Source organism: Coenobita brevimanus, chromosome 65, assembly GCF_032717465.1.
Source record: "Coenobita brevimanus isolate Jiangsu-jjx chromosome 65, ASM3271746v2, whole genome shotgun sequence".
Classification (NCBI taxonomy): domain Eukaryota; kingdom Metazoa; phylum Arthropoda; class Malacostraca; order Decapoda; family Coenobitidae; genus Coenobita; species Coenobita brevimanus.
This window is the reverse complement of record NC_137018.1, coordinates 38,026,081-38,053,141: the sequence shown is the minus strand read 5'-3', so window position 1 is coordinate 38,053,141 and position 27,061 is coordinate 38,026,081. Positions and strand designations below refer to the sequence as shown.

Genomic DNA, 27,061 nt, shown 5'->3' with positions numbered 1-27,061 from the left:
ATCAACCTCACCAATTTGCATGTCCGATTTATCAACAAACTGCATGTTGATGTTCTAATCGTTGACTGCATCGGGCTTCAACACGGGTTCCCTGGTCCTGTAGTCTGTCTTTCCTGTTTGCTCAAACACACCCTTATGTACTGTTGACAACATGTTAACCCGTCTCTTGTCATGCCAGAGAAGGGATAACATGTTGTCACATTTCTTGGCAAGAAGGGCTCTGTAATGCTTGGTGTTTTAGGGTCAGCTTCCCGTCCCTCTAACGCCTAGTGTGTAGCTGGGCTCTCTTTCTAGACCGGAGCATAGACAAACAGGAGAGAGGCAGGACACAAAAACTCAAGGCAACAACCTTACACGTCTATCACAAAATTCAACAGTGGAACGGGTAGATGTTACGAATACAGATACACTGGACAATTATAATTCTTAGGCCTAGATATGGATTAGTATCGCGCAGGATACTACCCAGGTCAAGGTTGGGCAAGGTGAACAACACTTAGGGCAGAGGTTTATATAGTATTATTGCAGGAAGACCAAGGTTTATATATTTGTGGAGTGGATGGTACTATTTCACTGTTGGTAATAATTACTTTAACACTGGGGTCTGTGTATGATTTTAGTATGATGCGGCGTTATCAGCTGGTAGTGTATTCACCGTAATAGACCTGTATTTCACTGCTTAGCCGTGTTCACGGTTTCACTGTTACTTTTATTCACTCCACCTCTTTCATACCGTCACTAGTGCTTCTCGCACTGACTTCATTTATATGGATAATTCACTGCTCTGCCTTCAAGTCACTAAGTCACGGACACTGTGCTTTCACTGTCACTTCTTTCGGGTCTGGGCATCGTGGCGGTCAGGTACAAGGGCGGCGGAGGTGACCCAGCCTCACTACAGACGGGGCTGGGTTCTGCTGGGGTACTATGTGTTCAGAGGCCATGGGATCACGTGTAGGGGCGTCCTCTCTCGTCCAGGGCTATGGGTGGCGAAGGGCCCCGCGCTTTCGGGGTTTGGGGCAGGAGTATGGCCCTCAGGGCTGGGGCCGAATATCTGCCTGAACTTCTCACTCAGGTGCCTGACGGAGGATGAAGATCTCCGGCGTCTGGGTGTAGGGAGGTCCTGCTCAGGGGGTCCTGGGGGCGGTCTGGAGGTCCTGAGGGCTTCGGTCCCTGGTGCTCGGTGGCGCCGTCAGGAAGGGACTGCGGCGCCAGCCTACATCGGGGTCTGTCAGGTGAGTCCTCTCCAGATCTGGCTGCAGGGAGAAGAGGCCAGGGGATGTCACAAGGCCTCTCCAGCACTCCTCCAGGCTTGGGACTCCCTCTGAGTCATAGGTTGGTGAACAGGAGTCAGCACCTGACGGAGGAGCGGCTACAGGCCATCGCCTGCCGTGGGGCCCAGCTACTGGCCGTGGCCTTCTAGGGGCGTGGCTACAGGCCGTCGTTAAGGCCTGGCTACTGGCCGTGGCCTGGGGAAGGGAGCAGCTACAAGGCAACTTAGGGGCACCTTCAGAGCAGCTACAGGCCATCTCCTGACGAAGGTGGGAGTGATTACAGGCCATCTCCTGATTTCCCTCAGAGCGGCTACAGGCTGTCAACTTCAGGAGGGTTGAGCAGCTACGGGCTGTCTTGGGAAGGGCACCTTCAGAGCGGCTACAGGCCGTCTCCTGACGATGGTGGGAGCGGCTACAGGCTGTCTCCTGTTTTCCCTCAGAGCGGCTGCAGGCCGTCTCCTTCAGGAGAGTTGAGCGGCTACAGGCCATCTCGGAAAAGACACCTTCAGAGCGGCTACAGGCCATCTCGGAAAAGACACCTTCAGAGCGGCTACAGGCCATCTCGGAAAAGACACCTTCAGAGCGGCTACAGGCCATCTCGGAAAAGACACCTTCAGAGCGGCTACAGGCCGTCTCCTGATGAAGGCAGGAGCAGCTGCAGGCTGTGTCCCGTTTTCCCTCAGAGTGGCTACAGGCCATCTCCTTCAGGAAGGTTGAGCGGCTACCGGCCGTCTCAGGGGTGTTGACTGGAGCTGGAGTAACAGCTCCACCCCGATGTTGGTTTGGGAAGGCTCACCCGGAAGGTAGTCTTGTATTCCTGCTATGGTGGTGGTAGGCTAGCTCCGGGTCATAGGGGCACATGGCCCGGGTGGACTTATATCGTTGTTGCCCTGAGTCCTGGCACTGTCGTTGCTCCTCTGTGGGCTCCTTCTGGGGGTGTTAGGTCGCCCCCTGTGGTACAATACTGCATTTTACCACCATCTGCTTGAAAAAGTAACATCCCTGTGACTGGAGGTGGTAAACTTTGGTGTCGTAGGTGTGGTAGACTGGCTGTAGGTGTTGGAGCAGGGCGTGCCAGGCTGTGGTGGCTGAGTTCTCGTCTAGCTACTCGTCACAGGTGATGAAGAGGGTGGATGAGTCAGTGGAGGAGTGGAGGAGCCGTAGGAGGTGGTAAGGTCCTCAGACTCATTGTTTCTGTCCAAAGGGCAGCGCCTATATGGTCCGTCGAATCCTCGTGGCGCTAGGTGTTATCCTCTGTGCAGGGCTGTGTTGAATGCTGAAGATGGATGGTGAGTGTGGGGTTTTATGGCGGAGTAATGTGGCGTGGCGTCTCTGGGGAGTGTAGGTGGCCGGGATTTATGCCTGGTGTATCATGAGTGTGAGATGATTTAGGGCAGGGGTAGGGATGTGATTTTGTGGCGAGGCGGGTGGGGTGAGAGTGGGTGTATTGGTCGGTTGGGCGGGAAAGGCGGCCAGAGCATGTGATGGTTGTTTTAAGGGTGGGTGTGGGCGGTGATATGGGTGTGCAGTGTCAGCGTGTGTGTGAGGTGTGCGAGGCACGCGAGGGTGGCTGTGGGGTGGTAGGAGTGTGGGCGGCACCGTGCGGGGATCGGGATGTAGGGTGAGTGGGTGGTGGCGTCGTGGGGGCATGGGTGGCGCAGGTGGAGCTGGGGGCAGGGGACAGGGCAGGCGGGGTCGAGGGGGCGTGTGCTGGTGGCGGGCTGGGAGATGTGGTGGTAATAGTGGCAACGGCTGGGGCGGGGGTGTGGTGGGCAGAGGTGTGGGCGGGACATGCAGTGCTGGGCGTGGGAGAGGAGGCGGTGAGTGGTGAGGAGGTGGGGGAGTGGCGGGCAGTCAGTGATGTCTGTGGGTTGTCAGGTGAGGTGTGATGCAGCGTGACAGAAGGTGAGGTGGAGGCGATGGGGGAGGGGGAGGGAGAGCGAGATGGCAAGAGGGAGATGTAGCAATCATAGGAGGTAGAGGGAAGTGGTGTGGGGGTAGTGGGTGGGACGGGGCGCGGGGCCAAGGCGGTGGGGGCAGGAGTGCGAAAAGGGCGCACATACTGGTTTCGGAGAATGCGGGGAGTGCCTTGGTACTCGACAATCACCTGATAGGGGTTAGGGACGCGGATGGTGGTGTGGGTCCCCGTGAAGTGCGGCGTGAGCTTGTGGGGGGTGGGTAGCTGCGCTTTCATAACAGTATCGGCCAGTTTGTAGGGGTTGGAGGTGTTGGGGCAGAGGTCCAGGTTGTTTTGGAGGTGGGTTAGCCGACGTTTGAGATGGTGTAATGGGTCTGATGTGAGGGCTGAAGTGGGGGATTGCAAATGCTGCTCGAAGGGGCAGGAGGAGGGTTGTTTCCCCAAACACTCGTTTGTACAGTGAAAGTCTGTCTTCTCGGGGGCAGGAGTTGATGCCCCATTGCACGATTTTTACATGGACGGGCCAGTCGTTGTCTTTGGTGGCTTCTATCCAGGTGCGGAGTTGATTCATCAGCGTACGATGGCTTCAGTTGCATATGGCATTTCCTTGGGGCCAGTAAGGGGACGAATGGGAGATGTTATAGCCGAATATGTGGGCCAGCTCCTCCCAGATCTTACTGGTGAACTCGGGTGCGTTATCTGAGTGGATCGTTTGTGGGATGCCAAAGTACGAGAATATGTGCTGAATCAGGGCATCGGCCACCGCGACAGCGTGATGTTCCTTCACTGGACAGGCTACGAAGAATTTGGAGTATGTGTCGACGAACGTGATCACGTACCTATAGCCTGATTTCGGGGGTAAGGATCCCACTATGTTGATCGCCAATAGCTGTCAAGGTTTGTGAGCGGTAATCTGGCCTGATGGACAGGCGGTACAGGAGATGTCTTTACCGAGGGCGCATGCTCGGCAGGATTTGATAATTTCCTTGGCAAGGGTGAAAGGATTGGGTGCCCAGTAGGTGTTGTTAAAGACCTGCAGGAGTTTTCTCGTGCCCAGGTGAATGCCGTTGTGGGTGTGCAGGTGTTGAAGGGCGTTCAGGTTGATGTCGGGGCCTAGGACGATATGCCTGGATGGGGTAAGCAGGTGGTCACCCTGGCGATAGTTTCTTGAAAAGGTGCTGGGGGATCTAGCTCCTTGCAATGCCTCTGCTGGAGGAGATCTGGCTCCGGCTGGGCGGCATTGATGAGGAGCCGAGAGAGAGCGTCTGCATTGGTGTGTAGTTTGCCAGGGTGGTATGAGATTTCATAGTTGAACTCCCCCACGGTCTCATGCCATCGGATGAGCTGGGCATTGTGGGTGTTAGACTGCTGCAGCCACAGGAGGGACTGGTGATCAGTGATGATGGTAACTTGGGTCCCTGACAGATATGCCTGGAAGGGCTCAAGTGCCCAGATGATGCCCAGGCACTCCCTCTTGGTGGCGGCATAATTTTTTTTCCGCCTGATTGAGGGTATGGCTGGCACAGGCGATGATGTGCTTGTGGCCCTCTTGGACTTGTGCCAGCACAGAGCCGATTGCAGTTAGGGAAATGTCTGTGTAGAGCCGGAATGGGGGAGCATAATCGGGAAAGGCCACAATGGGGGCAGAAACGAGCTTATCCTTAAGTTGTTGGAAGGCGGCTTGTCTCCTGTCCATCCAGATGAATGGTTCTCCCTTATGGGTCGTGTCGTGGAGTGGCTTGGCAATGTGGGCGAACCCCTTCACAAAAAGGAGGTAATAGGACGTCAGGCCGAGGAAGGCTCGAATCCCGTGAACGCCTTGTGGTGAGGGTACGTCAGTGATGGTGCGGAGTTTGTCTGGGTCAGAAGATATGCCAGCCTGGGAGATGATGTGCCCCAGGAATGAGATGGTTCTGGCAGCCAGGACACACTTGGTGGGCCGGAGTTTGAGGTCTGCCTGTTGGATCCTGGTGAAAACCCGGCGGAGGTGCTGCAGGTGGTCGACCCATGCCTGGCTAAAGACTATGATGTCATCCAAGTACACGAGACAGATCTACCACATGAGGCCGCTGAAGACAGATTCCATTAATCTGGAGAAGATGGCGAGGGCGTTACAGAGGCCGAAGGGCAAAACATTAAATTCATAATGTTTCCCGTTGCTGGTCGAGAAGGTGGTTTTCTCTCTGTCCTCCGGACACACCGGGATCTGCCAATATCCTGACTGGAGGTCGAGGATAGAGAACCAGGTTGTGCCGTATAGGGAATCCAGGGAGTCATCTATGCGCGGGAGTGGAGTGGTGTCCATGGTGGTTACGTCATTAAGCCGGCGGTAATCGACGCAGAACCGCATCGTGCCATCCTTTTTCTTCATGATGATGACGGGGGAGGACCAAAGGCTGGTGGAGGGGGAGACGACTCAGACTTCGATCATCTTCTGTACCTGGCGGTCTTCCTCTTCCCACTGTTTGGGGTTCTTCCTCTGGGATGGCTGCCAGATTGGTGGGCCCATCATATGGATCTCGTGAGCCAGGTAGGTGGTGTCTCCAATGTCAGCAGGTCCCGCCATGAACAGATCCTGGAAATCCAGGAGGAGGCAGTGGAGGGTGTCTGACTGATGAACGGAGAGATGGTTGGGGATGTGGGGTAGGGGGGCGAGGGAATGGGAGGGGGAGGGGACACAGGGCTTGGCTTCCGCCATCTCCGATTATGAGCCCTTTAGGGAGGGTGAGGGGTGAGAGGGCGAGGTTGGCAATCCGGACTGCTGTGAGGTGAGGGGGAAGGAAGGTTGGGGGCAGAAAGCAAGCCGAGAGGGTTCCGGGTGGCAGGAGTGGGAAGAATAGGACAGATGTGCCTGAGGACTGGTTGAGGGGCATCCAGGCTTCATGGTGGGGAGGAATGTTGACGGTGGAGGAAATGGTGGCGGGAAAAGAAGGGGGGAGGGGGGGGCAGTTGGGGAGAAGGAAGGAGGGAAGGAGGGGGGGTGCAGAGTCTTCTGACTGGGGCCGTGGCGTGCAGGTGTAGACGGCCTGAGGGGGAGGGGGGATCGGGTGATTTTCAGAACTGGAGCTGTCTATTGCGGCAATCACTGGTGACTCCTAACTTCTGCAACAGGTCCAACCCCAGGTATCCGTCATAATTCCAGCAGGAAGAGTCGAATACTATGAACTTATGCTGGGTCGCCACCGCCAGATGGGTGTCGACGTGCAGGGCCCATGTTTCCCCACGGATTGGCAAGGGGGCCATCCCCAGCATCCACAAGGTGAGTAGCCATTGGGAATAATGGGCCAAAACTCAATTTGTGACGGGAGAAGCAGTGGCTATACAGGCAGGATCTGGCCACTCCTGTATCGACCAGAAGTCTGGGTTTCACCCCGTTCAGCTTTATCTTGTGGTAAACTGGGGGGCGATATTTGGGGGAAGTGGCCCCCGCCACCGTGGGAAGGTGTGGGGGCAGTCCTAAAAATGCAACTGTCTGGGGCCTCCTTCTTCTTCCTCCGGCTCCTGTTCCCCGGGTTTGGTCTCCTCCGCGGGTCTGGGTTCGTCCTCTGTTACCTCATTCTCTAGAGAGGAAACTTTACGTTGGCCTGGGATGTGGTTTTCTGTCCTGTAGCTTCCAACTGATTTCTGATATCGTGCAGTGGGCACCTGGAGCTGCACGCGAAGAACTCCCAGGGATTCACTAGCATGAGGTTGGGGTTCTCCCTGTGGTTGGGGCGCCGGTGGGTGGGGTGTGTCCTCGGTGGGCTGGGTGCTGAGGTGGGGCTGGTGCGGGGCATAGGCGGATGTGGCTTGACTGGGGGAGCCGGAATATTTGTGGGAAACTTTTTTACCACGTTGATTTGCTGGGGTGTAGGGAGGGAGGTCAGGAGGTGGTTTATCAATTGAACGTCCTTATCCATGTCTCCGGTCGGGTCATGGATCTTAAAGTGCTCCTTAACCATGCTGGCGAGCACTCTCTGAAGAGTATTAAAGGTGTGTTGCTCCCAGGTCTCATCATCTGCCTCCGGGTAGGCAGCAGTGACCAGGCATCTATCCTGGATTAAAGTATCGTCCAAGCTGCCATTTAAAGTTAAACTATCCAGTTGGGATAGTGCCACCACTTTACCTAGTGATGGGGTGGTGGCTTGAATCACGAGTTTCGTGAAATTCTGCCAGGTGAGCCCAGGGGCGATCTTGGGTGCTATATTAGCTGCCGCTTTGCTCAGTAGCGGGAGTGTGACTGCAATTTTCTGCTTCTCATCCTCGAAACCGATATCTAGCAAAGGTTTAATAATTGCCAGGTATGTGTGAACATCATACTGTTCAAGGTCAAATTTAGGTAATTGCACATGCGGTTTGGCTGCCATTTTTCCAGTATTTCCTGATTACCTCTCTCGTATGCCTGGGTCAAGAACCACCGCTGCCCACCAGTGTAATGCTAGGTGTTTTAGGGTTGCCTTCCCGTCCCTCTAACGCCTAGTGTGTTGCTGGGCTCTCTCTCTAGACCGGAGCTTAAACAAATAGGAGCGAGGCAGGACATAAAAACTCAAGTCAACAGCCTTACATGTATACTACTAAATTCTACAGTGGAACGGGTAGATGTCACGAATACAGATACACTGGACAATTATAAAGCTTAGGCCAAGATAATTATGGGTTACTAGTATCACGCAGGATACTACCCAGGTCAAGGTCAGGTAAGGTGAATAGCACTTAGGGCAGAGGTTTATATACTATTATTGCAGGAAGTCCAAATTTTATATATTTGTGGAGTGGGTGGTACTATTTCACTGTTGGCAATTATTACTTTAACACTAGGGTCTATGTATGATTTTAGTGTGATGCGGCGTTATCAGACGGTACCGTATTCACTGTAATAGACCCGTATTTCACTGCTTGGCCGTGTTCACGGTTTCACTGTTATTTTTATTCACTTTCTGACCACTACTTGGTGGTGGCCAGAATTAGAATTCAAGTAAGATGGAGGAATAGAAGAAGGGAAAGACGAGAGGAAGGAGTAGTTGCAAGGAGAGTGGAAAGGTTACAAGAAGATGAGAAAAAGGCTGAGTATAAGACAGAAGTGGAGGAACGATTGGGCAAATATGAATTGGAGCAGATGGGAGACGTGGAAGGTGTGTGTAGGATATTTACAGAAGAAATATGTGCAGCAAGAGGATGTGGTGTGTGGAAGGAAGAGAAGACAGAGGGGGGTGCAAGGAACAGCGTGGTGGACTGAAGAGATGCAACAGGCTGTGGCACAAAAGAAGAAAGCATACAATGAATGGATGAGAAATAGGGGCGTGGAAGAAGTGAGAGGCGGAAGAGAGAGTTATATGTAGAAAGAAAGAGAGAGATGAAAAGATTAGTAAGAGAGAGTAAGAAGAGAGTGGATGAGGAATTTGGAAGGAATCTGAGTGTAAAGTGGAGGGACTGTAAGAAAATGGTCTGGAAAGAGGTGAAAAAGGTAAGACAGGGTAGAAGTGAAGTTAGCAGGGGAGTGAAAGATAAAAATGGTAGATTACTAGTGGAGAAGGGAGAAAAAGTGAGCAGATGGAGAGAACATTTTAAGGAATTGTTGAACATAGAGGATGGAAGTAATGCGAGTATAAGTGGCTGGGGAATGCCTGGGAGAAGAAGGGAGGTGAGAAGACAGGAAGAAATCAGTAGGATAGAAGTTGTGGAACCAATGAAGAAAGTTAAATCGGGGAAAGCCCCAGGAATTGATGGAGTGTGTGGTGAAATGCTGAAGCATGGGGCAGAGATAGTAGTAGAATGGATGTGGAAGATGTGCAGATTGTCCTGGGAGGAAGGTAGAGTCCCGGAGGATTGGAAGTCAGGTATAATTATTCCCTTGTACAAAGGAAAAGGGGAAAAAGAAGTGTGTGGTAATCATAGGGGCATTTGTCTTCTTAGTATAATAGGAAAAGTGTATAGTAGGATACTTACTGACAGAGTTAGAGAAAGAACAGAGAAATTAGTTGGAGAAGAACAGGGAGGCTTTAGGAAGGGAAGAGGTTGTGTAGATCAGATATTCATTCTCAGATCTTTAGTGGAAAAGTTTCTAGAGAAGGGAAAGAAGTTTTATGCAGCTTTCATGGATTTGGAGAAAGCATATGACAGGGTGGATAGACAAGGATTGTGGAAAGTGTTAAGAATAAATGGAGTAGATGGGAAGATGTTGAATGCTGTGAAGAGTATGTACGATGGTGTGAAGGCTGCAGTGCGTGTGGATGGTGAACTAAGTGAATTTTTCTCTTTGAAAGTTGGGTTGAAACAGGGATGTGTCATGTCTCCATGGTTGTTCAATCTGTACATGGATGGGGTAATAAAAGAGGTACAAGGTAGGGAAGTGGATGTTGGAGTGGCCCTGGTGAGAAAGGATAGTGTTTGGAAACTCCCTGTACTGTTGTTTGTAGATGATACTGTGTTGTTCAATGAAGACGAAGGGGAGCTGCAAGGCTTGGTGGATGAGTTTGGGAGAGTGTGTAAGAAACGGAATGTAAAGGTGAATGTAGGGAAGAGTAAAGTGATGGTCTTTGAGAGAGGTGAAGTCAGTGAATGTACAGCAAGGTTGGATGGTGAGGAATTGGAAAATGTGAGTACGTTTAAGTACTTGGGTAGTGTGATGAGTATGGATGGAGGTTTGGAGGGTGAAGTGCTAGAAAGGGTACAGCAGGGAAGAAAGGTTGCTGATCCTTTGAAAACAGTGATTAGAAACAGGGAAGTGAGCATGGAGGTGAAAAAGTTGCTGCATGACAGTATTGTGATACCAACTCTAACGTACGGAAGTGAAGCTTGGACGTTGTTGGAAGGACACAAGTCAAGAGTGAGAGCAGTGGAAATGAGTTATTTAAGAGGAGCCTGTGGAGTCACATGGAGAGACAGGCTGACGAATGAGGATATAAAGGAGCGTTGTCATGTGGATGTGGATGTGATAGGAAGCGTTATGAGGAACACACTGAGGTGGTTTGGCCATGTGGAGAGGATGGAGGGTGAAAGACTGACGAAGAGAGTGTATGTGAGTGAGGTGGAGGGGGGAAGAGGGAGGGGGAGGCCGAGGATGAGATGGAGGGATGGGGTGGAGATGTGTATGAGAGAGGGGGTGTGAGTTGGGAGCAGAGCAGTGAAATGGCAGGGGACAGCGACTTGGAGGCGATTTGTTTGTGGCCACCCCAAACGGGATTGAGGCGTCTTTTTTTTTTTTTTTTTATGCGAGGAAGAAGGAACCAAAGGCCATGGCCCGCAGTAACAGTTCCTTCCAAGAGAAAAACAAAATACAATAGAGAGCCAAATTCAAGATCCGATCATTTTGAGATGCCTGGACACACTGCGTTTGAAAGACTGGAGATCATAGGCAGCAGGAAATACAGACAGAGGGAGACAGTTCCAGAGCTGACCTGTTGCATAAATGAAAGACTGGGAGTAACGGTTAACTCTTGCATTAGAGAGTTGGACAGAAAAGGGATGAGAGTTTGGTGCTAGACGGGTGCTACGCTCCCGTCGTAGAGGTGGAGGAATGCATGCAGACAATTCTGAGGAGTAGTGACTATTAAAGTAGCGATAGAAAAGAGATAAGATGCAACAGTGCAGTGAAGAGACAGAGGTTGAAAGGAGTCAGTAAGAGGAGGAGTTAATGAGACGAAAAGCCTTTGACTCCACCCTATTGAGAAGAGCTGTATGTGGGGAGCCTCCCCACACATGAGTTGTACTCCACACAGGGACGGATAAAACCTCTGTATAGAGTCAACAATTGTGCAGGGGTAAAGAAAGAGCGGAGTCGGCTTAGCACACCCAATCTCTTGGAAGCAGATTTTACAAGAGATGTAATATGATCTTTCCAAGATAAGTCCTGAGTAAATGAAACCCCAAGCATGTTCAAGGATGATGCAGGATTCAGCTGAATATTATTAAACATTAATGGGTATACCTGTGGAAGATTTTGTCGGGTTGATAGGTGTAAGAACTGAGTCTTAGATGCATTAAAGACAACCATATTATTTTTACCCCAGTCAGCGATACGAGCCAAGTCAGACATTAGGTGTGCCATAGCCTCATCCCTTGTTTCTTGAAGTAACTGTTGAGATGGGCGTTGCTATGAAACCGAATGGAAAGGTGAAGGGTGGAGTCATCAGCGTATGAGTGGATAGGGTTAGATGTACAGCTTAGAAGATCATTGATGAATAAAAGGAAGAGAGTTGGTGATAGGACAGAGCCCTGAGGAACACCACTGTTGATAGATCTAGGAGAAGAACGATGGCCGTCTACAACAGCGGCTATAGAACGACCAGAAAGGAAGCTAGCGATGAAGGCACAGATAGAAGGATAGAAACCGTAGGAGGGCAGTTTGGAAATTAAAGATTTATGCCAGACTCGATTGAAAGCCTTTGAGATGTCAAGTGCAATGGCAAAGCTTTCGCCAAAGTCCCGAAAGGAGGATGACCAGGAGTCTGAAAGGTAGGTGAGAAGATCGCCAGTGGAGCGTCCCTGACGGAACCCATACTGACGATCGGAAAGAAGGTTGTGATAGGAAAGATGCCTTAAAATTTTCTATTAAGAATTGACTCGAAAACTTTTGAAATACAGGACGTTAAAGCAATTGGACGATAGTTGGAGGGTTGGGAGTGGTCACCCTTCTTTGGGACTGGCTGAATGAGAGCAAACTTCCAGCAAGAAGGAAAGGTACAAGTTGACAGACAAAGGCGAAAGAGTTTGCCTAGGCAGGGTGTAAGCACAGAAGCACAGTTCTTGAGAACAACAGGAGGGACCCCATCAGGCCCATATGCCTTGTTAGTACTGAGGCCAGTGATGGCAGAAAATACATCAACTGAAGAAATTTTAATGTCAGCCATGAGGAAGTCAGAGGGGAGAAGTGATGGAGGAACAGCACCGGAATCGTCTAAGGTGGAATTGGAGGAGAAAGTCTGTGCGAAGAGATCTGCTTTATCAGTAGAAGAAATAGCTACAGAACCATCAGAGTAGAAAAGAGGAGGGAAGGATGATGAGGTAAAGTTGTTAGAAAGATTTTTGGCAAGGTGCCAGAAGGAGCAGGAAGAATTCGAGTTGGAGAGTTGAGAGCATTTAGTATGGATGAAATTATTTTTAGTAGAGCGAAGAACAGACTTAGCACGATTCCGGGCAGAAACGTAAAGATGATGTGATTCAGGGGTGGGTTGGCTCCGGTACCTTTTGTAGGCCCTCTCCTTGTTGCGGACAGCATTAGAACAAGCGTGATTAAACCAAGGCTTTCTTGCGTTAGTCAAAGGATATGAGAAAGGAATGTATGCTTCCATGCCCGAGAGAATAACCTCCGTAATGCGCGAGGCACACTCAGATGGCTCCCGGCCATGGAAGCAATAATCATTCCAGGGAAAATCAAAGAAGTACTGCCTGAGGGCCTCCCAGTTCGCGGCTCCAAAATGCCACAGACGACGTTTCCCTGGAGGGTCCACAGGCCGTACTGGAGTGATAGGACAGGTTAAGGTAATAAGATTGTGATCGGAGGAGCCCAACGGAGAGAAAAGATTAACAGAGTAAGCAGAAGGATTAGTTGTGAGGAAGAGGTCAAGTATGTTGGAGCTCTCTCCAAGGCGGTCAGGGATTCGGGTAGGGCGCTGTACAAGCTGCTCTAGGTCATTAAGGATAGAAAAGATGTAGGCTTGTTCACCAGGTGGATCCGTGAAAGGAGAGGAGGGCCAAAGGTGGTGGTGAACATTGAAATCTCCAAGAATGGAGATTTCAGAGAAAGGAGAAATGGACAGAATGTGTTCCATCGTAGAAGTAAGATAGTCGAAGAATTTTTGATAGTCAGTAGAATTAGGGGATAAGTAAACAGCACAGATATATTTAGTCAGAGAATGACAGGAAAGCCGAAGCCAGAGTGTGGAGAATTCAGAAGAATCAAGTTCAGGAACACGAGAGCAAGATAAGTCGTTGCGTATGTATACACAACAGCCACCTTTGGCTTTGAAATGAGTATAGAGAAAGTAGGAGGATACAGAAAAGGGTTTGCTGTCGGTTTCCCTCAGACAGCTGAGTCTCCGTCAGAAAAAGAAGGTGAGGTTTAGAGGAGGAGAGGTGGTGCTCAACAGAGCGAAAGTTAGATGAAAGGCCGCGAATGTTGCAGAAATGAAGAAGAAGAGAGTCAGACAGTGGTTCCAGGCACCTTGAGTCGTCACTGGGAGAGGGGCAGATGGCGGGGGCATTTATGGTCCCCCCCCCCTGGGGACTCCGAGGCTTGATTGATAGACGCCATTTTTGTTGATTTTTGAAAAGGAAGTGTAGTGTGTACTTTGCATGTAGTTTGGTGAAGATAGTTAGAGAAATTTGTACTGGAGAGCATGCTGGCCTACTCTCTGTGTAACTGAGACACTGAAAAAGTTCAGCAAAGGGGGATGGTCAGGAACTAGTCCTGAGGGCTGATGAAACGGGAGCTCCAGCACTCCCTGTCATCAGCTTTCCATCCACCTCGGGAGTACTGCCCTTCTCGACTGGTGCTACAGTCTACTCCTCTGAGTAGATAGACAGACCTTTATATTATCATTGGTGTTTTTCTCACTGACTTTCTTTATATGGTTAATTCACTGCTGTGTGTTCACGTCACTGAATCACGGACACTGTACTTTCACTGTCGCTCCTTTTGGGTCTGGGCACCATGGCGGTCAGGTACAAGGGTGGCGGAGGTGACCCAGCCTCACTACTGATGGCGCTGGGTTCCGCGGGGGGCCTCTGTGTTCAGGGGCCAGAGGATCACGCATTGGGGCGGGAGTATGGCTCTCAGGGCTGGGGCCGAATAACTGCCTGAATTTCTTGCTCAGGCGCCTGACGGAAGACAAAAATCTCCGGCGCCTGGGTGTAGGGAGGTCCCGTCCGGGGGTCCTGGCGACAGTCTGAGGGTCCCAAGGGCTGTTGTCCCCGGTGCTCAGTGGCGCCGTCAGGAAGGGGCTGCGGCACCGTCCTAGATCGGGGTCCATCAGGTGAGTCCTCTCCAGATCCAGCCGCAGGGAGAAGATGCCAGGGGAAGTCACGGGACCTCTCCAGTACTCCTCCAGGCTGGGGACTCCCTCTGAGTCGTAGGTTGGTGAACAGGAGTCAGCACCTGACAGAGGAGCGGCTACAGGCTGTCTCCTGCCGTGGGGCACGGCCACTAGCCGTGGCCTTCTAGGGGCACGGCTACAGGCCGTCGCTAAGGCCCAGCTACTGGCCATTGCCTGGGGAAGGGAGCACGTACAAGCCGACTCAGGGGCACCTTTAGAGCGGCTACAGGACATCTCCTGACGAAGATGGGAGTGGCTACAGGCCGTCTCCTGATTTCCCTCAGAGCAGCTACAGGCCGTCTAGGGAAGGGCACCTTCAGAGCGGCTACAGGCTATCTCCTGTTTTCCCTCAGAGAGACTACAGGCAGTCTCCTTCAGGAGGGTTGAGCGGCTACAGGCTGTCTCAGAAAGGACACCTTCAGAGTGGCTACAGGTAGTCTGCTGACTAAGGTGGGAGTGGCTGCAGGCCGACTCCTGTTTTCCCTCAGAGTGGCTACAGGGTGTCTCCTTCAGGAGGGTTGAGCGGCTACCAGCCATCTCAGGGGTGTTGACTGGAGCTGGAGTAACAGCTCCACCCCGATGTTGGTTAGGGAAGGCTCACCAGGGAGGTAGTCTTGTATTCCTGCTATGGTGGTGGCAGGTGAGCTCCGGGTCATAGGGCCATGTGGTCCGGGCGGACTTATGTCATTGTCGCCCTGAGTCCTGGCGCATTGTCGTTGCTCCTCTGTGGGCTCCTTCTGGGGGTTATAGGTCGCCCCTGTGGCACTATACTGCATTTTAAAAACATTAAAAATGCAGCACAAATGAGACTGAGATGTTCTGAACATGTTGAGAGAATGAATTAGGGAAGTTACCAGAGAAGGTGCAGAATTATTGATGTATCAGCACATCGCTGGATGAGAGAAATAGTGTGATGACCTCACAGGTATTATAGACAACTGGCGCAGAACAGAGCAAGGTCAACCCGTTGGACTGAGGCTACACGTTACATGAGAAACAGACGTAAAACCTACATAAAATATAGTCACCGAGGGCACCACAACACGCACAGGAGGAGCTTAGGGAGGGGCAGACAGAAAGTGGCCCGACTCCGGGCGACAGGGATGTAAGTCCGCCTGGGCCGCGCGCCCCTATGACCCAGAACTCGCCTGCCACCACCATAGCAGGAAACGGAGACTACCTTGCGGGTGAGCTGACCTTCGACAGGATTGGGGTGGAGCTACTTCCTTAGCTCCAAGCAGCACCCCAGCGACGGCCAGTAGCCGCACCCTTTGTAGGATGGCCTGTAGCCGCTCGGAAGGCTTCCCAGAGATGGCCTGTAGCCGCTCCCCCTTAAGAGCTATGGCCTATAGCTGGGTTCAGGCAATGGCTGGTAGCCGTGCCCTTAAAAGGCCACAGCCTGTAGCTGGGCCCCATGGCAGGAGATAGCTGGTAGTCACCCCTCTGTCAGGTGCTGCTATATCCCCCTACAGGAACCAGTAATGGCCAGTAGCCGTGCTGGGGAGAGAAGGGTACGTCCCCTCTCCTCCTGTAGTTGCCTCAGAGGACAAGACCCAGGCGACGGCCAGTAGCGACGCCTGTCGGCAGGAGACGGGCTGTAGCCGCTCCTCGTCTGCACATCATCCTCCATATGGGGCTCAGGCGACGGCCAGTAGCCATGCCGACAGGCAAGTGATGGCCGGTAGCCGCACTTCAACTGTATCCCCGTCAGGGAGTCGGACCCAGGCGATGGCCGGTAGCCATGCCTACGACGAAGAGACGGCCTGCAGTCATCCTCATTTCGTTGTCCACAAGAACCCAGCAATGGCTGGTAGCCACGCCGGGGAGATGCACCAAAGCCACTTGCCCCCTGTGACTCCACTACAAGAGGGCATTCTGCCATCAGACCTGCCGACCGGCGAGGGCGCAGACGACCCTACTGTCCACCACCAGCAAGGCAACCTTCAGGAGGAAGGCCTCAGCCTCGAGGATCTGGGGAGAGGCCCTGTACTATCTCCAGGGCTATTCTTTGAGCAGCTGGCCCCAGAAGGACCCTACCTGATGGACTTCGATGGAGGCCGATGCCGGACCCCATTCCTGATGGTGTCCCAGACAGCAGGAGACCACAGCCAACGGGCCCCCAAGGCCTCCTCCAGGACCCCCGGGCAAGACCTCTCCCCACCCCAATGCAGATGACACTTGTCCTCTGTCAGGTGCCTGAGTGAGCGCCTCAGGAAACTCTTCGGCGCCAGTCCCAAGGGGCGGACCCCAGTTCCCAACCCCAACGATATGGGGCCCTTCGCCGCACGCAGCCCCAGACGAGAAAGGACGCCCCTACGAGTGATCCCGTGGCAGCAGGATATGGAGGCCCCTAGTGGAACTCAGCCCCCTTCAGGAGCCAGGCTGTGAGCTCTTCCGCTGCCCTCCGCCAATGCTGCCACCCTACCCAGCCCCGACAGTGAGTGACAGAGGAAGTGCAGTCACAATGCAACAGTGACATAGACATCGGGAAGTGTGTTAGAATACCAGAGGGAACCTAGGCCCAAAATTTATCAGTGTTACAATACCGGAAATATAGACAAACAGTGAAACAGTGACCTAAAACATCGGGCCTTGTGTTAGAATACCAGAGGGAAACTAAGCCCAAATTCTATTTTCTATTAAGTGTCACAGGACCGGGAGTGTAAACCAACAGTGAAACGGTGACAGGGCAAGAGAAGCCGAACAGTGATTACAGTGACTACAGCGAGTATGTAACTCGGCTCTAGTAATATAATACTTCCGCGACATAAGACCTATAGCCACACTACCTATTCCAACCACAGTGTAAATTTCCCTCAAAGCTACAGTGACTGATTCCCCTGTCCAACATCTTAAGTGCTGTTCATTGTACTATACACTTTTATCCTAAACTATTGGCTCAACAGTATCCTGGGAGATACTGCTACTCCCGATTTCAGTACATGTTATATGATTGTCTAAATTCCTGTGTGTGACATCTACCTGTTCCACATTAGAATTTACCAGTATACGTGTAAGGTTGTTGCCCTGAGTTTTTGTGCCCTGTGTCTCTCTTAGTTTACTAAGCTCCGGTCTAGAAAGGGAACCCAGCTGCAGAATAGGCGTTCAAAGGATGGGAAGTCGACCCTTAAACACCTAGCATAACATATATATATATATATATATATATATATATATATATGTATGTATACACACACACATATATACATGTATATACTTTTTCCAGATGATTTTATTTTCAAGAAAATCCTCTCGTTCTGGGGGGGTAAATGAAAGCTATATTCAGTTCAAAGTCTCCCCTAAGCTGAAGAAAAATGCATGAAAATAACCAAAATTATACAAGAAAATACGTCATCGTTCGTAATTACAATGCAGCAGGACATCAAAATAGACCGTAACGAGCAACCAGAAGGAGACCACGGAGTGTACATGGAGCGAATGAGCTCCTGGCAGAAATGGCTTAAGTCCACCTGGACTGTGCACCCCTATGACACAGAACTCGCCCGCCACCACCATAGCAGGAATACAAGATGACTTGCTGGGCGAGCTGCCCACAGATCAGACCGGAGTGGAACTGTTTCTCCAGTTCCTAGCACCCGTGAGACAGCCAACAGCCGCTCACCTTCCTACAGGAAACAGCCGGAAGCCGCTTTGGGGGAAACTAGGAGACGGCCTGAAGCTGCTCCTGCCTTCGTCAGTAGAAGGCCTGAAGCCGCTCGGAAGGTGCCCCTCGGAGAGATGGCCCACAGCCGCTTGCCCTCCTACAGGAGACAGCCTGAAGCCACTCTAGAGGAATAGAGGAGATGGCCTGAAGCCGCTCGGAAGGTGCCCCTCAGAGAGACGGCCTGAAGCCGCTCCAGGGGTCAATCAGGAGACGGCCGTTAGCCACTCCTGCCGTTGCCAGGAGACGGCCGGAAGTGCTCCTGGAGAAACGGCTGGTAGTCGCTCACTCTCCTACAGGAGATGGCCTGAAGCCGTTATGAAGGTCAATAAGGAGACGGCCGGAAGCCGCTCCTGCCTTCATCAGGAGATGGCTGGAAGCCGCTTCCACCTTCGTCAAGAGACGGCCGGAAGCCGCTCCTGCCTTAGTCAGGAGACCGCTGGAAGCTGCTCTGACAGTGCCCCCAGAGAGTCGGCCTGTAGCCGCTCTACCCTCCTGCAGGAGACGACCGGTAGCCACTCCGAAGGCATTCCGAGACAGCCACGGCCAGTAGCCGGGCCCTACCGCCTGAGACGGCCTGAAGCTGATCCTTCATCAGGTGCTGAGCCCGGTCCACCTACCCACAACTTGGAGGGAACCTCCAGCCTGGAGGAGTATTGGAGAGGCCCTGTGACCACCACCAGGCTCTTCTCCCCACAGCCAGTGTAGATGCCCCTGATGGACCCCAATGCCGGCCGACGCCACAGCTCACTCCTGACAGCGTCCCCGACCTGCAGGGACTGCAGCTTCCCGACTGCCCCTCAGACTCTTGGGCAGGACCTCCCTGCACCCAGACACCGGAGATCCTCATCCTCCGTCAGATGCCCGACTCAGAAGTTCAGGAGACTGTTCGGCCCCAGCCCAGAGGGCCAGACTCCCATACCAGGCCCAGAAGCCTTGGGCCCCTACACCCCCAGCAGTCCCGGACGAGAGAGGACGCCCCTACCCGCTGTCCCCTGCCCCAGGGACCTAGCTGCCCCTGGCGGATCCCAGCCCCGTCAGTAGGGAGGCTGAGACTCCGCCGCCACCCCTGCACCTGACTGTGACATGTCCGACCCGACAGTGAGTGAAAGTGAACACACGCAGCATACAGACAGTGTAGGAGTGACAGGACATAGTGAGCCGGTGGTTAAAGCATAAAAGAAAGTGGTGGAAAAGATAGTGCAATAGTAAGACAGTGAAGGACGGGCCTACCATAGTGTACAGTGCCGCCGTAAGACAGTGAAGATCATACATAGGCCCCTGAGTTAGTTCCAGTACCGTTAACTCCACCCAGGTACATAGTAAAGTAATGTAAAAGTGATCTATGGGCCAAGGTACAGTGAACACTCTATGCAACAGTGACAGCACACCTCGATAAGGTCATGCTTTAGGCCTGGTGTAAAATATTAACGCTACCTTAGGAAATCGGGACACCCACCACCATCGCCCTAAGAAATCTAAACTCCCCCACCAGCATAAGTGTCTAGCTCAAGTGTTGTTTCCCCTAACCAATCTGGTCCTATGTAGTAACCTGCATGATACTATTATTCCATATCTGCAGACCAAGGATTATAATTGTCCCGCTCATTTGTATTTGTGACATCTGCTCATTCCTGTGTAAGATTTAGTAACACACATGTAAGGTGTTGCCTTGAGTTTTTGTGTCCTGCCTCTCTCTTATTTGTCTAAGCTCCGGTCTAGAAAGAGAACCCAGCTACTCACTAGGTGCTCCAGGGACGGGAGGCCGACCCTAAAACACCTAGCATTACACTGGTGGACAGCGGTGGTTCTTGACTCGGGCATACGAGAGGTGATCAGGAAATACTATCAAAATGGCAACTAAACTGCATGTGCAAATACCAAAATTCGACCCCGAACAGTATGATGTTCACACATACCTGGCAATTATTAAACCTTTGCTGGATATCGGATTCGAGGACGATAAGCAAAAAATCGCAGTCACGCTCCCATTACTAGGCCAAGTGGCAGCTAATATAGCACCAAAAATAATTCCGGGGCTCACTTGGCAAAATTTCACGAAACTCGTGATTCAAACTATCGCTCCCTCACTAGGGAAAGTAGTAGCGCTGTCCCAACTGGATAGCCTAACCTTCGATGGAAATCTGGATGATACCCTAATCCAGGCTAGATGCCTGGTCACTGCTGCCGACTTGGAGGCAGATGATGACATCCGGGAACAACACACCTTCAATACTCTCCTGAGAGTGCTCCCTAGTATGGTGAAGGAGCATTTCACAATCCATGACCCTACAGGAGACATGGATAAGGGTATCCAACTGATACGTCGCCTCCTGACCTCCCGCCCTGCATCCCAGCAAATAAACGTGGTGAAGAAGTTTCCCACAAATGCTCCGGCTCCCCCAATCAAGCCACGCCCACCCATGCTCCACACCAGCCCCACCCCGGCATCCAGCCTACTTATAGCACACCCCATCCACTGACGCCCCAGTCACAAGGAGAACCCCAACCTTATCCTAGTCAACCCCTGGGAGTTCTCCTCCTGCAGCTCACGGTGCCCCCTGCACGATATCAGGGACCAGCTAAAGGCTGCCAGATGAAAAACCACCACCCCGGGCAGGAGTAAAGTCTCCTCCATAGATAATGAGGAGCTGGATGACGAACCTGGCCCCGTAGAGGAAACCGAACCCAGGGGGCAGGAGCCAGAGGAAGAAGGAGGCCCCCGACAGTTGGATTTTTAGGACCACCCCTGCACCTTCCCACGGTGGCGGGGGCCACTTCCCCCAAATACCGCCCCCCAGTTTACCACAAGATGAAGCTGAACAGGGTAAAAGCCAGACTGCTGGTCAACACAGGAGCAGCCAGATCATGCCTATATAGCCACTACTTCTCCCGTCACAAGTCAACCTTTGGCCCGCTACTCCCAACAGCTACTCACCTGGTGGACGTGGGGGATGGCCCCCTGCTGATCCGTGGACAAACACGGGCCCTGTGCGTTGACACCCATCAGCCGGCATCAGCGATGCATGAATTTATTGTATTTGACTCTTCCTGCCGAGACTACGAAGGCTATCTGGGACTGGACCTGCTGCAGAAGCCGGCGGACTGGACCTGCTGCAGAAGCCGGGCGCCACCATCGACTGCCAGAATAGACAGCTCCAGTTCCGGAAACCCTCAGGCCCCCCCACTCCCACGAGGGCCGTCTGCACTTGCACGCCATGGCCCCAACAGGAAGACTCCCTGCCCCCCCTCCCCCCTTTCTTGCCCCCCTTCCCCCCTTCTCTCTATCCCCCTCCCCACCTCCTTGGCTGTCACTATCCCTCCGCATCACAAGGCTTGGGTGCCCCTTAACTGGACCTCAGGTACCTCCGATCTATTCTCCCCCCTCCTTCCACCTGCAACCCTCTCAGCCTGCCTCCTGCCCCCAACCTTCCTTCCCCCTCATCACTCAGCAGTCTGGATGGCAAATAATGCTCCCTTGCCCCTCACCCTCCCGAAAGGGCTCGTAATTGGAGAGATGGAAGAAGCCAAGCCCTGTGCCCCTTCCCCATCCTGCTCCCCCACCCCTCTGCCCCCTATCCCCAACCATCTCTCTGCCCACCAATCCGACACCCTCCGCCGCCTTCTCCTGGACTTCCAGGACCTATTTGCAACACGACCCGCCGACATTGGACATACCACCTACCTAGCTCACGAGATCCATATGACGGGCCCACCAATCCGACAGCCATCCTGGCAGAAAACCCCCAAGCAACGGGAAGAGGAAGACCGCCAGGTGCAGGAGATGATTGAAGCCGGAGTCATCTCCCCCTCTACCAGCCCTTGGTCCCCCCCTGTCGTCCTCATGAAGAAAAAGGATGGCACGATGTGGTTCTGCGTCGATTACCGCTGGCTCAACGACGTCACTACTAAGGATGCCACTCTGCTCCCGCGAATAGACGATTCCCTAGACTCCCTAGGTGGCGCATCCTGGATTTTTACCCTCGATCTCCAGTCGGGGTACTGGCAGGTTCCTGTGCAGCCAGAGGACAGATGCAAAACTGCATTTTCCACCAGCAATGGAAAACATTATGAATTTAAAGTTTTACCCCTCAGCCTCTGTAATGCCCCTGCCACCTTTTCACGACTCATGGAATCTGTCCTCAGCAGCCTTACGTGGGAGATCTGTCTGGTGTACTTGGACGACGCCATCGTGTTCAGCAAGACCTGGGCCAACCACCTGCACCTCCGCTGGGTTTTTTCCAGAATCCGACAGGCAGGCCTCAAACTCTGGCCCTCCAAGTGCGTCCTGGCCGCCAGAACCGTCTCATTCCTGGGGCACGTCATCTCCCAGGCTGGCATATCTCCTGACCCCGACAAACTCCGTGCCATCACAGACACTCCTCCACCCAGCGATGTCCAAGGAATCCGAGCATTCCTCGGCCTGACTTCCTACTACTGCCGTTTCGCGAAGGGATTCATGCACGTCGCCAAGCCTCTCCACAACCTGATTCGAAAGGAAGAGCCTTTCATCTGAACAGACGAGAGACGAGCCGCCTTCCAACAACTTAAGGATGAGCTAGTATCCGCCCCTGTCATCGTTTTCCCTGACTACATCCTTCCATTTCAGCTCTACACAGACATCTCCCTGATTGCAATCGGGGCTGTGCTGGTGCAAGTCCAAGAGGGCCACGAACACATCATCGCCTGTGCCAGTCATACCTTAAGTCCGGTGGAGAAGAATTACGCCACCACCAAGAGGGAGTGCCTGGGTATTGTCTGGGCACTCAAACACTTCTGGGCATACCTATCAGGGACCCAGGTTACCATCATCACTGATCACCAGTCCCTCCAGTGGTTGCAACAGTCCGACACCGACAATGCACAGCTCATCAGGTGGTTCGAAATTCTGGAGGAGTTTAACTATTAAATCTCGTACCACCCCGGCAAACTCCATACCAACGCAGACACCCTTTCCCGACTCCCTATCAACTCCGCCCAGCTGGGGGCTGACCACCTCCAACAATGGCATCGGAAGGAAAGGCCACCCTGGATCCCTCAGCCCCTCTTCAAAAAATTGTACTGCCAAGACGACTATCTGCTAACTCCATCTGGGCATATCATTCTGGCCCCCGATGCCGCCCTAGATGCCCTGTCACCTGCACGCCCACAATGGCATTCATCTGGGCACGAAGAAGCTCCTACAGGTTTTCAATGATGCCTATTGAATGCCAAATCCCTCCACCCTCGCCAAGGAGATTATCCAATCCTGCTGAGCATGCGCCCATGGTAAGGACATCACCCGTACCGCTAGCCCAACTGGGTGTATTATCGCCCACAAACCTTGGCAACTCTTGGCACTCGACATAGTGGGACCTTTGCCCCCCAAATCGGGTTATAGGTACGTGATTACGTTCATCGACACATACTCTAAGTTCGTCATAGCCTGCCCAGCGAAAGAACCCCATGCTGTCACAGTGGCTGACGCCCTGGTCTGACTATGTTTTTCCTTACTTTGGTATCCCGCAGGCCATCCATTCAGAGAACACGCCAGAATTCACCAGCAAAATCTGGGAGGAACTCTCCCATCTTTTCGGCTATAGCATCTCCCAGTTGTCCCCCTACTGGCCCCAAGGAAATGCCGTGTGCGAATGCAGTCATCGTACCCTAATGAATCAACTCTGCACCCGGATAGATGCCACCAAAAATGATGACTGGCCCGCCCATGCAAAAATTGTGCAATGGAGCATTAATTCCTGTCCCCAAGAGGACGGCATTTCGCCCTACAAGTGAGTATTCAGAGAAACACCCCTCCTCCTACCCCTTTGGCAGCACTTGCAACCCCCCGCTTCCACCCCCACCTCCGACCCCTTACACCACCTCAAACGACGGCTGACACCCCCCCCAATACAACCTGGACCTCTGCTCCGCCACCATCTCCAACCCCTACAAGCTAGGCAATGATCGCGCAGCTCCCCACCCCTCACAAGCTTACCCCGCACTTTACAGGGCAACACACCATCACTCACATCCCTAACCCCTACCAGGTGACTGTAGAATACCACAGCACGTCCCACACCCTCAGAAACCGGCATGTCTGCCCCTTCCACCCCCCCACCTCCCCGGCTCCAGCCCCGTGCCTCATCCCACCCCCCACCCCCGTGCCACCTTCCTCTACCTCTTACGACTGCTATATCTCCCCCTCCCCCTTCCCTCTCTCCCTCTTCCTCCCCCGCCACCCCCACTTCACCCCTCATCACATCCAGCACCTCACCTGACACCTCACCAACACCACCGAGCCCCCACACCTCCCCCACCCCATCACCACCTAGTACCCGGGCCACCACGCTCGACACCAAGTGTCCCACCCATGCCTCTGCACCCTCGCTGCCCACCCCTCCCCTGCCTCAACCTTTACCCCCCTCCAACAATCAAACCCACCAACAGCTGCCCGCCCACACCTCTTCAGTCTCACCCACCCCAGCTCCCATCCCTGCTTCCACCAGAGCTCCCCAGGCACCCGCCCCACGAAGAAAATCCTGCTACCACAGCCTGGCATGCCCTCCTCCAATACCTCCAGCCAGTGTACACCACCTACGATACAAGAATTTATCACCTCCAGCCATGAGGCCATGACTTTTTCCCAGCCGATGGTGGTAAAATGCAGCAGGACATCAAACCAGACCGCAACGAGCCACCAGAAGGGATGTACATGGTGCGAATAAGCTTCGGGTGGAAACGGCTTAAGTCCACCCGGGCTGCGTTCCCCTATGACACGGAACTCGCCTGCTGCCACCATAGCAGTAATACAAGGTGACCTGCCGGGCAAGCTGCCCACAGATCAAACCGGGGTGGAAATGTTTCTCCAGTTCCTAACAGCACCCCTGAGACGGCCGATAGCCACTCACCCTCCTGCAGGAGATGGCTGGAAGCAGCTCTGGAGGAAGCTAGGAGACGGCCTGAAGCTGCTCCCACCTTTGTCAGTAGACAGCCTGAAGTCGCTTGGAAGGTGCCCCTGAGAGACGGCCTGCAGCTGCTCACCCTCCTACAGGAGACGGCCTGCAGCTGCTCACCCTCCTACAGGAGACAGCCTGAAGCTGCTCAGAAGGTGCCCCTTGGAGAGATGGCCTGAAGCTGCTCAGGAGGCCAATCAGGAGATGGCCGGTAGCTGCTCCCGCCTTCGCAAGGAGATGGTCGGAAGCCACTCTGAAGGTGCCTCTGGAGAGACGGCCGGTAGCCACTAACCCTCCTACAGGAGACGGCCTGAAACCGCTCCGGAGGTCAATCAGGAGACAGGCAGAAGCTGCTCCCGCCTTCTTCAGGAGACAACCGGAAGCCGCGCTGAAGGTGCCCCAGGAGCGACCTGTAGCCACTCTACCCTCCTGCAGGAGGCGACCGGTAGCCGCTCCAAAGGTATCCCGAGACAGCCACGGCCAGTAGCCGGGCCCTACCATAAGAGACTGCCTGAAGCCGCTCCTTCATCAGGTGCTGAGCCCTGTCCACCTGCTCACTACTTGGAGGGAGCCCCCAGCCTGGAGGAGTATTGGAGAGGCCCTGTGACCACCACTGAGCTCTTCTCCCTACAGCCAGTGGAGACGCCCCTGATGGACCCCGATGTTGGCTGATGCCGCAGCTCACTCCTGACAGCGTCTCCAACCTGCGGGGACCGCAGCCTCCCGACCATCCCTCAGACTCCCGGGCGGGACCTCCCTGCACCCAGACGCCGGAGATCCTCATCCTCCATCAGATGCCTGAATAAGAAGTTCAGGAGACTGTTCGGCCCCAGCCCAGACGGCCAGACTCCCACCCCGAGCCCAGAAGCCTTAGGCCCCTACGCCTCCAGACGAGAGAGGACACCCCTACTCGCTGTCCCCTGCCCCAGGGACCTAGCCATCTCTGGTGGACCCTAGCCTCTTCAGTAGGGAGGCTGAGACTGCCGCCGCCCCTATGCCTGACTGTGATACGTCCGACCTGACAGTGAGTGAAAGTGAACACACGCAGCATACAGACAATGTAGGAGTGACAGGATAAAGTTGGCCGGTAGTTAGAGCATAAAAGAAAGTGGTGGAAAAGATAGTGCAATAATAAGACAGTGAAGGACGGGCCTACCATAGTGTATAGTGCCGCCGTAAAACAGTGAAGATCATACGTAGGCCCCCGAGTTAAAGTTACAGTACCGCCAGCTCCACCCGGGTACATAGTAATGTAAACGTGATCTACGGGCCAAGGTACAGTGAACACTCTATGCAACAGTGACGGCACATCTCAATAAGGTCACGCTTTAGACCTGGTGTAAAATATTAACGCTACCCTGGGAAATCGGGACAAACAACACCACCTGCCTTGGAAATCTAAACTCCTCCACCAACAAAAGTGTCTAGCTCAAGTGTTGTTCCCCCTAACCAATCTGGTCCTGTACAGTATCCTGCGTGATACTATTATTCCATATCTGCAGCTCAGGGATTATAACTGTCCAGCTCGTTTGTATTTGTGACATCTGCTCGTTCCTGTGTAAGATTTAGTAATACACATGTAAGGTGTTGCCTTGAGTTTTTGTGTCCAGCCTCTCTCTTATTTGTCTAAGCTCCGGTCTAGAAAGAGAACCCAGCTACTCATTAGGTGCTCTAGGGACGGGAGGCCGACCCTAAAACACCTAGCATTACAGTAATGATGGAGTTAAATGTCTTCTCGACCCCCTGAAGGTTGTCAAAATCTTGTATAGTGAGTGGTGGGGCTTGGTTGGCAACTGTACAACCTCGCCTCCCCCCCCCCACCCCTGAGCCACCCATCTACCCACCCAACTACATCCTCAGCCTCACCTGCTGCCTACGCTTTCCCAGCTTCACCCTCATTTACCTCACTTCACCTTCTCAGCTAGAATTCACATTTATTCAGTTATCTTAAGTGTCAAGACGAAGTTCTCAGAAATATTGGGATTCATATTAACTGAAATTTATACAGTAATTATTGTTATTAAGTAGTGATATGAGTAACAGTTATTTCTTGGAAAGCATACCTGCAAGAATTAAAATCAGCAAATGAATAATTTTTCGCATTATAATAAAAACCTTTGCCATACCGATAATTTCGAAATAATAAAAGCATCACAAGTTGATTTCTCTGGCAGCCTCTACTGTAGTTTCTGGCTTGACGTGCTAGAAAGGCAGGACCTGTAGGACTGTACAAGGAAACCCCACAGTTGTTGGTTTGGCTGTGAGGG

At 52.9% G+C, this 27,061-nt stretch overlaps 2 protein-coding genes across 2 annotated transcripts; one reads left to right on the top strand and one right to left on the bottom strand.

Moving 5' to 3' along the window:
* Positions 1-3,775: 3,775 nt before the first annotated feature.
* LOC145404977 (uncharacterized) lies at positions 3,776-5,198 on the bottom strand. Its single transcript, XM_080276481.1, has 3 exons — positions 5,121-5,198; positions 4,342-4,620; positions 3,776-4,078 (listed from the first exon to the last, which is right to left on the bottom strand). Exons 1-3 carry the CDS (start codon positions 5,196-5,198, stop codon positions 3,776-3,778), a joined length of 660 nt encoding a protein of 219 aa, XP_080132607.1.
* Positions 5,199-20,884: 15,686 nt separating this feature from the next.
* Positions 20,885-22,771, top strand: LOC145404976 (uncharacterized). The gene is made up of 3 exons (XM_080276480.1): positions 20,885-21,040; positions 21,503-21,871; positions 22,472-22,771. The coding sequence occupies exons 1-3, from the start codon at positions 20,885-20,887 to the stop codon at positions 22,769-22,771; spliced, it is 825 nt and encodes a 274-aa protein (XP_080132606.1).
* Positions 22,772-27,061: the final 4,290 nt, after the last annotated feature.